Below are 13,277 nucleotides of genomic sequence, written 5' to 3' on the forward strand. Positions count from 1 at the left end.
AGTAACGTCATCATAGTTACAACCACAGACGAGTTAAAGGAGCAGCTGACGCTAATGACCACAACTGATGATGATGAAGATGATGATGAAGAAGATGATACAACCCGACGTCAACCCAACTTTCATTTCAAACCAAAATCATCCTGACTGACGTTACTACTCTCTTCTCGAGGAGTTTGACAGAAATGCAGTAATAAGTACGATATTTGTCTTCAAGTGTAGTGAAGTTAAAGTAAAAAGTTTCCAGAAAACAATAATACTCAAGTAAAGTACAGATACTCTAAAAGTGTACTTTAGTACAGTACTTGTGGGATAATGATGTAGTGAAACTAGAAAACAGTGTTCTGCATGGTGTGAGCCCTCAGTACTGTGTCTGGCCATGAGGGGGCGCTGTTGGGCTGGGGAATAAAGACCAGACGAAGAGTCCACGGGTGATTCTGTGCTTTAACTCACACAGTAAACCAGAGAACACCACACACTCCAGTACATGTGCTCTGTTACTGTCCACTTCTGATGATGATGAAGATGATGAAGAACACACTGATGACATCAGCGCTCCTTGTTTTCCCAGCACCATAAAATCACATGCAAATGTAATTTATAGTGAAAAAGAAATGCATTAGGAACACAGAAAGGCTTCGGGGGCGTGGACGTTTTTTCATGTTTTGCCTTTGAATTAATATTAAACACTACAAAATCACTGTTTAAAAATCATTTAAAGTTCATTTTATGTTGCACTGAAGTATGAAGTGGGAGAAGTCTCATGAAAAACTAAAGCTGTTCTTCAGATTGTGGATTAATGACAGAAATCACGTCATGATCAGTTCAGCACAAACTCACTGATTTCAGCACTCTTGGGAAAACTCCCGTTCTGATCAGGGAATCTGAAGTGCAGGATAAATCCCTCATCTACAGTGTGTGTCCGTGTGTGTGTGTTTCTCCTGGAAGAGTGGAAACTGATGATTGAACTGAGTTTGGCTGAAGAGGAACACGTCTTTGTGTCGTCTTACATTTGAGCAGCTAAATGAATGCTAGGTCTGACTATTTAACGCACTATTTGTCCATCTGGCCATTGTAACCCTGTTGAAATATAATCATTAGTGTACGATATACAAGTTTGAATAAATAATTTCACAGTTTAATAAATATAATTTAAGGTTAAAACAGAAGTTATGATTTTTCTCAATGAGAGAAATGCATATTGTGTAATGTTCATGGTTTAGCGGTTAGTGATTTGCATGGACTTTGCTAACAAGCTAGCGGCCAGCGACCTCGATTAGTTAAGCCTGTGTGGAACTGTGAGGCCGACGATGAGCAAAGACCCTGACGGAGCCGGATAGCGTTACCGAGTGTGGACTTTGCCAAGATCATCAGCTGCGTGAGTCTTCTCTTCATCCGTCTTCTCTTCATCGTGAATCCTCTCGCCCTGTCTTCTGCTGCTGACGCCTTTGATCCTCTGTGTGTGTGAGGTCCCATTCACATTGAGAAAAGGTACCATTTGTGTTTGGCCTGTGTGGTGAAGCAGCCATTTACTACATTCCAGCCACATTCAGGCCTGCATCATTTCAACATTTGAAGGGTATTTCACATTAAGACAGCCATTTGGCTATTTGATGCTCTTGGGCCCTTATGTTTTGAATGTGAATCTGAATGCATTGGTGATCTGAAAAGTGAGTTTGACAAGACCTATTTAATTTCTGACCTACTTTTTCTAAGTAAATCTGTTATATGCTTTTATAAAATAGTTGTGGTTACTGACTTTTTTGATATTTTAAGTTAATTAAGAATTTTTTTTTTTTTTTTTTGGTTTAAATGTGAAAGTCTTTTTGGATAAAAGTAATTCCAAGACATTTTATTTCCAGTTAAAGTGTAAATATTACTGCTTAAATAGTGATTTAAAGGGAAACGTATTTCATATAATAAGTTAGTAATTACACACACTCACACACACAACGTTAAACACTGATAAGTTTATTAGTGAAACCTCACTTATTTGATAGATTGGATATTTAAGAACTCAGGATAGCCACCTCTCATTACAGTCAAACACGCTAGAGAGGCACTACACAGTTATAACTGAATTACAGCAGCCAAACTAAATCTAAAGTTAAAAATGTAAGGGTCAAGAGCCCAACTAAAGCAAACACTGATCACAATAATGGTGATGTAAGATTTGTGCTTTTCTCCTTCAGTGATTCTGCTTGTTAACATCAGTTCTGAGCATTGAGCAATAATAACCCCTCTTGGAGTAAACAGAACAGAACCAACATGAAAGTTTGCAAATATATTTAATTCAAGATTTTAAAGTACAACATAATTTGAGAATTTATTCTGATTCAAGGGGAGTCAGAACTCCAAATCCTGACTGGGCGAGAGGAAGGAGGGTAATCAGCTCCTGAGAAACCCGATATAAAACTGAAGGAGCTTATATATGTAAACGGTGATAGGTGTCGTATTCCTATAGGTAGATGTGGATCAGCTGAGAGTCACTGATGCGAGAACCAATGCTAATGCTGAGGAAATACTCATAGAGTCAACAAAGTGTCCTTTCATTGACTGCGACACTAGGGCACAGGTCACAATAGTGCAGAAGAAAGAGGGGGAAACTAATAAATGGGACAGCAGCACATTACTGCATTCTGGGTCTCAGATGTTTATATGGTGTGTGTATTTCTAAACACCTTTACCCTTATTGTGATTATTCTCAGGTTAGGTAAAGTAAGTCCAATCTGTCCTAAAACATAAGCATCTGAATTTTCATATTACAATATTTAGATCACAGAAGACTTCTCTGTGGGGTCAGTTCAGCTCAAGATTCTTAGAAATCAGAGACGTATGGCAGGCCAGCTTCTTGATTTCAGTTATATATAGTTTTATTGAATACAGGTTAACTAGTTTACATACAAGGTACTAATATATGAAACCAAATCGTTTACAAGCTTTGACAGCAAGAGTTGCGACAGCAAGGCGTCTAACACCGGAGAGGCCGTCCTTGAGAGTCAGCGTCTCCCTGATCTTCTCATTCCAGAGTTTTAGAGTCCATCAAACATTTAGGAAATCCTCCTTTATTCATTAGTCCTTTACAGACAGTGTGTCCAATCCAAAGTCTTGAACCCTTCAGATCTGTTTATATAAAGCCTCTCGTCTCTCCATTCTCCTTCTTCAGGCTCTTCTTCTCTGTGTCCTCTTCTGAGCCTCGTCTAACGGTGCATTAGTTTCTTAATGTGTAGCAAAGCTCTATCTAATACATGGTCAGTTTCACTCTACTAGCCATTAGCTTAATAAATGCTAAAAACATTAAATGCGGTATGTTTTTCTTTATAAACCACTTCCTTTATATATGGTCACAATGATTATTCTTTATGATCTTTATATGGGGTTTCACATGTGGTTGACTACAGAATACAGGAGTGCTTCCTACTAAAGGCACACTCATAACAGAACAACTGCATATTTTCCAGTACAAATATATATATTTATACATAACTCAATAAACATATGAAATCACGTACCATAAGGAAATAATGCAAATAAACTTACAAAAATATAAAATGTAATAAATTGTCAAACCCATCTCTTCGTTCCCTCACTAGGGTGCACTTTAGTAATGAATAATTATTGGCTTTGTCACTCTTTGATCTTGAATGCTTTTAACTTTAATAAAGAGACAACGCAGCACTGTTCTCGGTAAATAATATTAAAGAAACAAAATACATGCACAGAAATTTACAAATAAGCAGAAAAAATCATGAATCCCTTAAAGCAAAATAATACTAATTTCTTTAATTTCTCTAATACAAAAAAGAAAAGAAAAGGAGAAATCTAGAACCATTCAATGAGTTATTTTTTGAGTGTGGCCTTAGCCATGATGCAGTGATGAGCTGTTTGCTAAGTACTTTTACACACACGTGTGCTATTGCAATTAATATTACAGTTTAATATGTTAATCATCATTAAAACCGTATTTGATTCCCAGGATTTGTAAAACTCAAGGCAAAGAAAGCAACAGTCTCTTGCAGACACAGGCTTGCGGTGTAGGCTGCGTTTTCTCTGAGTGCTGAGGGAAATACTGTGTATTAAAGTATGAATAAATTCTCTGAATGTGTCTCTGAAGGAAACTGACTGCCTTGAGAGAAGTTTTGATGCGTTTTCTTGAAGTGTTTATCAGCTCAGCGCTGCTTTTGCTACTGGGAAACAGCTGTATTTCTGCTGAAAACTGATTTTATAATTACTGTGAGTAAATAAGATTTGTCTGCAAGTGTTGCAAGGGTCGTTACGGATTTTGAATGTTAAAATGGGGTTCACCAGGGAAGAAAACTATCAGTCAGATATTCCCATCCGCGCGAAAGCCAATTCTTCTCGCTATATCTGTTTGCCCACTCTACTAAAGATCTCCTCACACCTCTCAGGTCCCGCACCTCTTTATCTTTTCTCTCCTCCTCCAGTCTGGGAATGAAAAAATCCAGATGTTCAGCAGTGAAATACCAGTCTGCTTTTATTGGGTTCTCTGACAGAATCATGATAAGCGTATAAGCTTCATGCAGCAGGATGGACTTTTCTGCTTTACTCTTCTCCAGATCGCTCTTCAGGTGTTCTTCTATTTTTGTTTTATTCTCAGACTCTTTCTTGTCTTTTTCGTGTTCCTTTCTAGTGACTTCCTCAAATTTAGTTTTATCAAAGCTGGTTTCAGCCCGGTCTCTGGTGGATTCATACTCCTGTTTAAGCTCATCAAATGACATTCTAACTTGCTCTGGCTCTATCACATATTTCCTGTTCTCTTTGATGTGTGCTTCCTGAGGACATCTCCCTGTACACACAGTGCAGTAGCCACCTTTCATGACGTCACACATTGAGAGCTGATCGAGAGGGACCCACCAACAACCATGCTGATGACAGTTTTCCTGACACGCATAGCAGCAGGTTGCCTCTTTGCTCTTTGCTAAAAATATTTTCTCTTCAATCGAGACTTTTCTCTTGACAGTTTTGTTCACACTAAACTCAAAGTTCTGAGATTTCTCGATCTTGTCTCTGTTCTGTCTTATGGCTTCCAGGATTTCAGTCAGTTCTTTGATTTTGAACTCTTTCTCAGTGATTCGGTCCATTAGATTAAAGACACGGGCTTCAAGTTCTTTTCGCATTTTAGGGTTAGGCTTAGGGTTAGGGTTAGGGTTAGGGTTAGGGTTACGGTTAGGGTTAGGGTTACGGTTAGGGTAAGGGTAAGGGTAAGGGTAAGGGTTAGGGAAAGGGAAAGGGTTAGGTTTAGAGTTAGGGTAAGGGTAAGGGTTAGGGAAAGGGAAAGGGTTAGGGTTAGGGAAAGGGAAAGGGTTAGGGTTAGGGTTAGGGTAATGGTAAGGGTTAGGGAAAGGGAAAGGGTTAGGGTTACGGTTAGGTCTACTGTCACTGTAACAACCTACTGTCATCAGAGTTTTTTTTCTGTTGTTTTCTAGCAGGAGTTGCAAAAACTTTTCCATGCTTTTCTCTCCCATTTCCCATGATGGTTTGTGAGCATGTGCTGTTTGTTCTTCCTGCTGGTTGTTGAATAAGAAGTGAACAGGTCTCTCTCTCTCATCTCTTCTGCAGGGGATCTGCGCTGTGTTAATGGCATTAAGAGCATCGGTTGGAGGTCCTCCATCTGAGTGTGTGATGATGAACACTATGTTGTTCTCTATATCTTTGCCAAACAGAGACAGAACTGACTGGAATATGTAACGCTCTTTTCCAGAGAGTCGATTCTGAGATGCCTTCATCACGAAACACACGGCATCAATATAGTGAAAATCCTCATCTGAGAATAACCTGCCCAGATCATCAGTAATCTCTCTTTCTCTATCGAATCCTTTAGAGTCTCCGTATCCTGGAGTGTCAATGATGGTCAGAGATGTTGGGTTTTCTTCAACAAACACCTCATAAACTGTGATCTCAGACGTCAGGGATTGGGACTGAGCTTCTGGTTTTTCTTTTTCTGTGATTTGATAAAACTCTTTATCCTCAAACTTCACTCCCAGTAAGTAGTTCACCATGGTGTTGATCATGGCGGTCTTCCCAGCGCCGGTTTCTCCCACCAACAGTATGACTTTGTTCTGCTTGTTTCTGTCTCTTCGTCCATATGTCCATCGTCTGACCTTTTTATCAGTCCCATCAATATGTGTTCTTTCTGTGTTCAGCTGGTAAAGTCCTGGGGGACCTGGATTAATGAGGGTGGCATCACGACCTGATCTACAGAGAGAGAGAATTCATTTGGAGATCAGATAGGGCATTTGGAGATCAGATAGGGCATTTGGAGATCAGATAAGGCATTTGGAGATCAGATAGGGCATTTGGAGGAGTGAGAGCTGAAGTGCAGAACAGGGTCAGTTTTGTGCTGAACATTTTACATTTATTTATCTTGTCCTGTTGTTGAAAGTTGACATTAAGGTTGACAACAAGATGCTGTTATTTAGCTGGCTAACAGAGATTAATAAAGAAAAGCTTACCGTTTCCCCACCGGCTTATTTCCATCACCTGTATTTGATAATAAGCATTTTCAACAATGATAATAATAAATAAAGAACAATATAAATAACTTTTGAATAACTGTTATATTATGTGTGACATTAGATGTTGCTGAACAAAAGTAATGTGGCTGGAAAACTTCATAATGTAGTACAAACTCACGTTTGAAATTAACAGGGGGATCATGGCTTTGAGCTGAAGCACAGCTGACTTCACTGCAGAGAGAGTTTCTGCGACGGCGTGGGATCTTTAGAAAGAAGTTTACTGCTTTTAATAACTTATCTATAACATCAAGGTATCAGTAAATATTGTTGATTGTGCCCACAATGTTCAACAAATCATTAACTATATCACAACCCCCTGGCCTCTGGGGATAGGGCGTTTGGAGATCGTTAGATAGGGCCTCTAGTGAGTTCACGTAGTGTAACTGCGCAGCGCTTCTGTGTTGCACGTCACACGTAGGCTCACTATTGTCCGACGCTGGTCATGTGTGTGATGCGTGTGACGTGCAACACAGAAGCGCTGCGCAGTTATACTACATGAACTCACTCGAGGCCCAGAGAGAAGGAAATTAATAGTGGAATAAAGTCGTTATTTATTTATTTTTTCGCACAAAAAGTATTCTCGTCGCTTTATAAACTTAAGATTGAGCCACTGTAGTCACTTGGACTATATTTACGATGTCTTTAATAACTTTTCTGGGCTAGCAAGTTATAATGTCTTAGAAGCCTATGGAGGAGTGAGACAGTGCTCAGATTTAATAAAAAATATCTTAATTTGTGTTCTGAAGATGAGGTCTTACGGGGTTGGAACAACATGAGGGTGAGTAATTACTGACAGAATTTTCATTTTTGGGTGAATTTACCCTTTAAGTATGGTACTTAAGGGGCGATTTCCCCTTTCCTAAGAGAATAACTTAAGGGTGTTGCATATAATCTCTTAAACGGTTCTCTTAGGAAAGGGAAACATTTAAGTGTTTCACTAGCCTGACGTCGTCATACTCAGATTCTAGTCAGAATGTGAGTCTGATACTTCTCCATAGAGATTTGATTATGGGGTGTGTCTCAACCGAACCAGGAAAAAAAAAAACTCTGCACTCAATTGGATAGACCTACAACCAATCAGAGCAACGGAGTAATGACGCATGTTCTTCATTCATATTTCCTGTGTCGCGGCTCTCTGTTCCTCTTTTAAAATGAATGCGCTGTGGATATCTTCTATAACAGACGCAATGGCGGAATCTACACATGATGTTTCATAAAGTTCGGGAGGAGCACGTACAAATAATCAATCCAATATCAACTTGTCATCAAACAATACCATGTCTAACGTTACCCTATCTATCAGCATGAGGAAGCATATTCACTCTGTCAACTTACCTAACACTCCTTGACAGTTTTTCAGCATCCCTCCACCACCCAGAATCCTCACTCTTGTCTTGGCTTGTTCTCTCACAACCAGGAATACGGGGGAGTATGGCTACCGAGCCCACAGCCCTCTCCTCGGACAGCACGTCATATACGCATTTATTCTATCGACTTATTTGTGTGAAATCTTATATACGCATTTATTCTATCTGACTTATTTGTAAATGTGAACTCGTGAAATCTCCAGCAGCAGTCGTCTTTGTTGTAAACTAATTCAAATCAAGCGCTCTTTGGTGACGTGGATGATTACGTTACTGTTGCTCATCTGTCCATCATCGTATAAAGCCCGCCCTGACAATTTGATTGGTCCGAACAATTTTTGTTCGGGCATAATAGCTCCTCAACGGAGTGAGTCCAGACCGAACTTCCCGACCAAAAAATGTTGTGGGCGGGGTTCGGGCTGGCACCCAGGCTAGTGTTTCACGACAGCGATCCTGGATTCACGTTAAAAAAGTCTGTTGTTGTCATAGATATGCAGTATACATACTGCTCTTCGTGTGTTTGGGGGCCTGTATTCTGATAAGAGTGGTTGCGATGTGTGACATTGTCAAGGTCGCCGTCTAGTTTGTTAGCGATGTCAAATATTGCGCGTTGATCAAATCAGTATACATGATTTACACGATGATACCAATGATTTACAGATGATTTATACCAAAAGGTTCCTGCAGGCACCTTTTATTTTTACCGTGTAGGTTGATTTTTACTCCAAACCATCCCTTTAAAATACTCATTTATGGTCATACAGACTTAACAAATATAAAAAAAAATAAACTGTTAAATGTGTACTTTTTTATGTGTCCACTTACAATCAAAAAAATGCATGAGCTATATATCTTTACAATAATTTAATTGTCTGCTTTTAAAAGCTCATAAACAAAGATTGTAACTTACATTGAGTTCATCCATATCTCCACCGCCACAGTTTAACTGCTGAACACAGAATAATTCACTGATTCAGAATACATGTTTTTATTTCTTACAATATTTGCATATAAACAACTGGATATTTAATTATCTGTGTGTGAAAAGAGTATTATGCACACTGTAAAACCTTGCTGTAAAAAAACAGCCTAATTCTGACAATAATACCTTTTTTCTTTTCTTTTTTCTTTCTTTTTTAAACAGCAATATACCATAAAAACTATGAATTCTGAGTAATATTTGTCATATTTGAGACAGTAGCCTACAGGAATATATTGTGAATTAACAGGTGTTTTTGGCTGTTGTGATATTGCCATAATCATCATAGACACTGATTCACCGATCTCATCCTTTGTCTTTTAATTTTATATTTATATTGGTTTACGTTTTCCCGTAGTTGTTGCTTCTAGTGACATAATAACTGTTAGACGAGTGTTACCCACAGTGCATTAAAATGCAAGCACGGTTAATGCAATGTATTTTTTTCTTCAATTAGTGCAATTCCACAAACTTTTGTGTTTATCATTATTTTACTTCCATAATATTCTCTTCTTCCACTTGCACCCAGAACAATTCATTCAAAACAACATCAAAATCACTCCCTATTATTAAATATATGGTATAGCCAGACTAACACACACCACATGCAGTCCAGCTCAGTTTTAGATCTAACAGAAGAGAATCAGTGCTGTGCTCATATGTTAATGCTGTGATCATAATTACCTGATCTTCCAAAAACACTTGTATTGCTAGAAACAAAGACCAGAAGATAATGGGAACGTTTGAGTCGGACACACACACACACACACACACACACACACACACACACACACACACACACACACGCAACAATAACCAGAAACACTGTTTAAAAATCATTTCAGTCAAAGTTTAGTTCATTTTACTGAAGCAGGAAAAGTCTCATGGAAAACTAAAGCTGTTCTTCAGATTGTGAATTAATGACAGAAATCGCTTAATAATCAGTTCAGCACAAACTCACTGATTTCAGCACTCTTGGGAAAACTCCCGTTCTGATCAGGGAATCTGAAGTGCAGGATAAATCCTTCATCTACAGTGTGTGTCCGTGTGTGTGTTTCACCTGGAAGTGTGGAAACTGCTGGAGAGGAACACGTCTTTAGTGTCGTCTCACATTCCCAGCTAGAAATGTTCTGTTCTAAACATGTTCTGAGAACATCACCTGCATTTGTTCTTATAAATGTTTTCAGCGGGTAGTTTTATTATTGTTCCCAGAATGTTCTTTTAATAGTTAGAATAACATTCTTTAAAAACATAATAAAAATGTTTAGTAATAATATTGTTGGATATAACATTGTTATAAAGATTTTTTTTTCCCCAGTTTGTTAAATGTTTTATTCAGAGTCGAACTTCATGCTTTAATAACATGCAAATGTTGTGTAGTGACATTGTAAACTTTATTAGCTCTAACAGAAAGAAAGTGTGCACATCAAACAATAAATAAAAAGAATAAACATAATTCTGAACATTCTAAAACATTTGTATATGTAAAAAATATGTAAAATAAAAAAATAAACTGCTCTAGAAACAACTATGAATAAACAACAATCTCAACATTTTTATACATTGTGTATGATTCAGACGGTCGGGGTGATCTAGAGGGCTGAGCGGACCGGGGTTACAGTGGGGAAGGCTCTAGTGGAGTAGATGCTGTAGGGTGATAAGAGATAGGGTTTAACATGTCCCCGGTGTGATTAATGAGGGGTCACTGACGGCAGGTGTTAGGGGATGAGGTGTTCACTGATGGTAGGGTTAGGGGTGAGGGTTCACTGATGGTACGGTTAGGGGATGAGGTGTTCACAAGGGTTTCGGCCTGACCCATTGACCCGAACACGAGGGAAGAGCAGGGAGATGTAAGCCTCGTTGAGTCCTCTCGGGTAGAGTGTGTCCAAGCGTTTGATCCAGACGCTCTCGGCCCTGAGTCTCTCCTTCAGAGACCATGCTGGATCCGCCTGGAGACACGCTGAGTGTGAATGAAGACCGACCAGGAAATGCTGAACTAGGTGTCGTCGCTTATCAGTCTTCTGCACTATACTGAAACCAGACACTAGGTTTGTAAGTATTTCTGCTTATATGAGCAGTATCACCAGGGCTCGCAAAATCGCCCGCCCGACATCCCGGGGCTATTGTGTTCTCCAGTCCGGCTACCATAACCGGCCGGTTACGACACTATCTGAAACAGTGGAGTTATTTAAGGCTTTGGCTAATTTGTTTATATAGATGTTAAATAGAGTGGGGCTCAATGGGCAACCTTGTCTGACTCCTTGTTGTTGGGAGAAAAATTCTGTTCGATTATTCCCTATTTTTACAGCACATGTATTGTTTTTATACATGGTGTTTATCAAATCAAATGTTTTCCCTCCAATCCCATTTTCCAGTAGTTTTAGGAAGAGTCCTTTGTGCCAGATCGAGTCAAAAGCCTTCTCAAAGTCAATAAAGCAAGCGAAGACTTTGGATTTATTCTGGTATACATGTTTGTCGATGATGGTGTGGAGGGTGTAGATGTGGTCAGATGTTCTGTGTTTGGGCAGAAAACCAATCTGACATTTGTCCAGAATTTTGTGGGTTTTGAGAAAGTTCTGCAGTCTTATATTAATAATTGAACAGAATATTTTCCCCAGGTTGCTATTGACGCCTTTGTAATTGTGTGGCTCATATTTGTCTCCTTGTTTAAAGATCGGTGTAATCAGGCCTTGGTTCCAGGTGTCGGGGAAATATCCTACACTCAAAACAATGTTGAATAATTTGATTATAGCGGTTTTGAATTTGTCGTTGGTGTATATGATCATTTTATTTAATAACTCGATAAAAACCACAAGGTTTCTTCACTAGGATATTTTGCTTTTGAACAGCTCGTGCACACGTGGGTGTGGTCACATTTAGGGCTGGGCGATATATTGATATAAAAAATATATATCGATATATTTTTGAATGCGATATGGAATTAGACCATATCGCATATATATCGATATAGTTCACATTTGCGCTGTGATCCTCATCCAAGCGGCGGCTGACCCGGAGCTCTCTGCGCTGCATGTGTGTTTGTAGTATTGAGAGAGAAAAACTCAACTGCAAATAACAAAGCCAATCACTGTGTTTACCAGTGGAGTTTTGCTGGCATCCAATGGGGAAAGTCTGGTACTGCGCCCCAAACAAAATCTTACTGAAAGCTCATTTTTTGAGATATCAACCTCAAATTTGGAACACAACTTATTTAGATTTATGGCTTTGAATTTCTAGCTGTTTTAGAGTTCAACTTGTTTCATAAAATATATATTTTATATAAAATAATGTTCATAAATAATTTTCATAAACTTAAACCTATATAACTTTTTTTTGGATTTACTTATAAATTTTTTTTTTTACTTCAGCAATAATCTGCCAAGGGTATTCTTTAAAATGATACCAAAGTTAAATCTGCTCCCAAGCTTCAACTTTTTATGACAGTTTTTTGACATGGACATTTTTGTCCTCTATGCACCTATGTGGAACTTTTTTAAATTGATGCACAAGGGTTAATTAAACTCCATGTAATGAAACTGACTCTTAGCTGTTCAAGAACAGACACCTCTGAGATGACATCTGCAATCTGCATTAGTGCCAGCGTATTGATAATGTATTGCAAGAAACCATATTGCAATGTATTGTTTTATCAAATATAAGACCCACAATCAGCTAGACTGTGGAGCACGCACTAATAAATCCTCTTGGAATTGGACTTTATGTCTAAACTTTTTTTCTTTTTTTTATAGATATGTTTAAACATCTTCTCATGTCATATTGTATGCCTGATTTGCTGATGATTAATTTTTTACATAACACTAATGAACAGCTAAATGCACCGCTGTCAAACACACCTTATGATCCTTGTGAGACAAACTAACTGCAAGCACACTCATCACCAAATCTTTTAACTGAAGGGCAACACAATGAGGGTTTATGCGAACCCGATCTATATGTTCTGGCACTAATATTGTCTACAGAAGATCAGATTGTGCCTCCAGCCGCATAAACCAGCCCATGGTCTCCTGAAAACTCATGTTCAGAGTAGAAGAACGCTTGTAGTTTTCCTCGTTGTCCACATCCCCAGCATCCTTCACAGTCTTTGTACATATCATCACAAGGAAGGCAACGGGAGATCAGATAGGATCAGACAGGGAGTTCTGTAGGTCCTTCTATGCTCCTCTGTTTACCTCGCCCTGATGACAAAGCCTGATTTTTTCTTTTTTTAATATGAAATGTTCTGGTAGCAGTGATTCCTCAGCATTCATTTCAGTAGTGCTGTGCCACATCAGCAAGAACATTTATAAATTAAAAGAAACACTTATTGCCTAAAACAGAAAGCATTAGTCTAGTGTAGAAGTGAATGTTATATTATGATGATTAAAATGATTTTAGCGC

The 13,277-nt window shown here is 38.6% G+C and overlaps 2 protein-coding genes across 2 annotated transcripts in view; both read right to left on the bottom strand.

Annotated features, from left to right (window-relative positions):
- The window catches only part of LOC311301705 (uncharacterized protein), a 571,741-nt gene that overhangs the window by 16,182 nt on the left and 542,282 nt on the right, over nt 1–13,277 (bottom strand). The window lies entirely within an intron of this gene.
- On the bottom strand, nt 1,343–6,280 carry LOC311297607 (uncharacterized protein; the record flags this gene model as incomplete). The annotated part of the gene is made up of 3 exons (XM_084419977.1): nt 5,384–6,280; nt 4,403–4,807; nt 1,343–1,509 (listed from the first exon to the last, which is right to left on the bottom strand). The coding sequence occupies exons 1-3, from the start codon at nt 6,030–6,032 to the stop codon at nt 1,343–1,345; spliced, it is 1,221 nt and encodes a 406-aa protein (XP_084276103.1). The 5' UTR covers nt 6,033–6,280.

This window comes from Rutilus rutilus, assembly GCF_951802725.1.
Source record: "Rutilus rutilus genome assembly, chromosome: 1".
NCBI classification, from domain to species: domain Eukaryota; kingdom Metazoa; phylum Chordata; class Actinopteri; order Cypriniformes; family Leuciscidae; genus Rutilus; species Rutilus rutilus.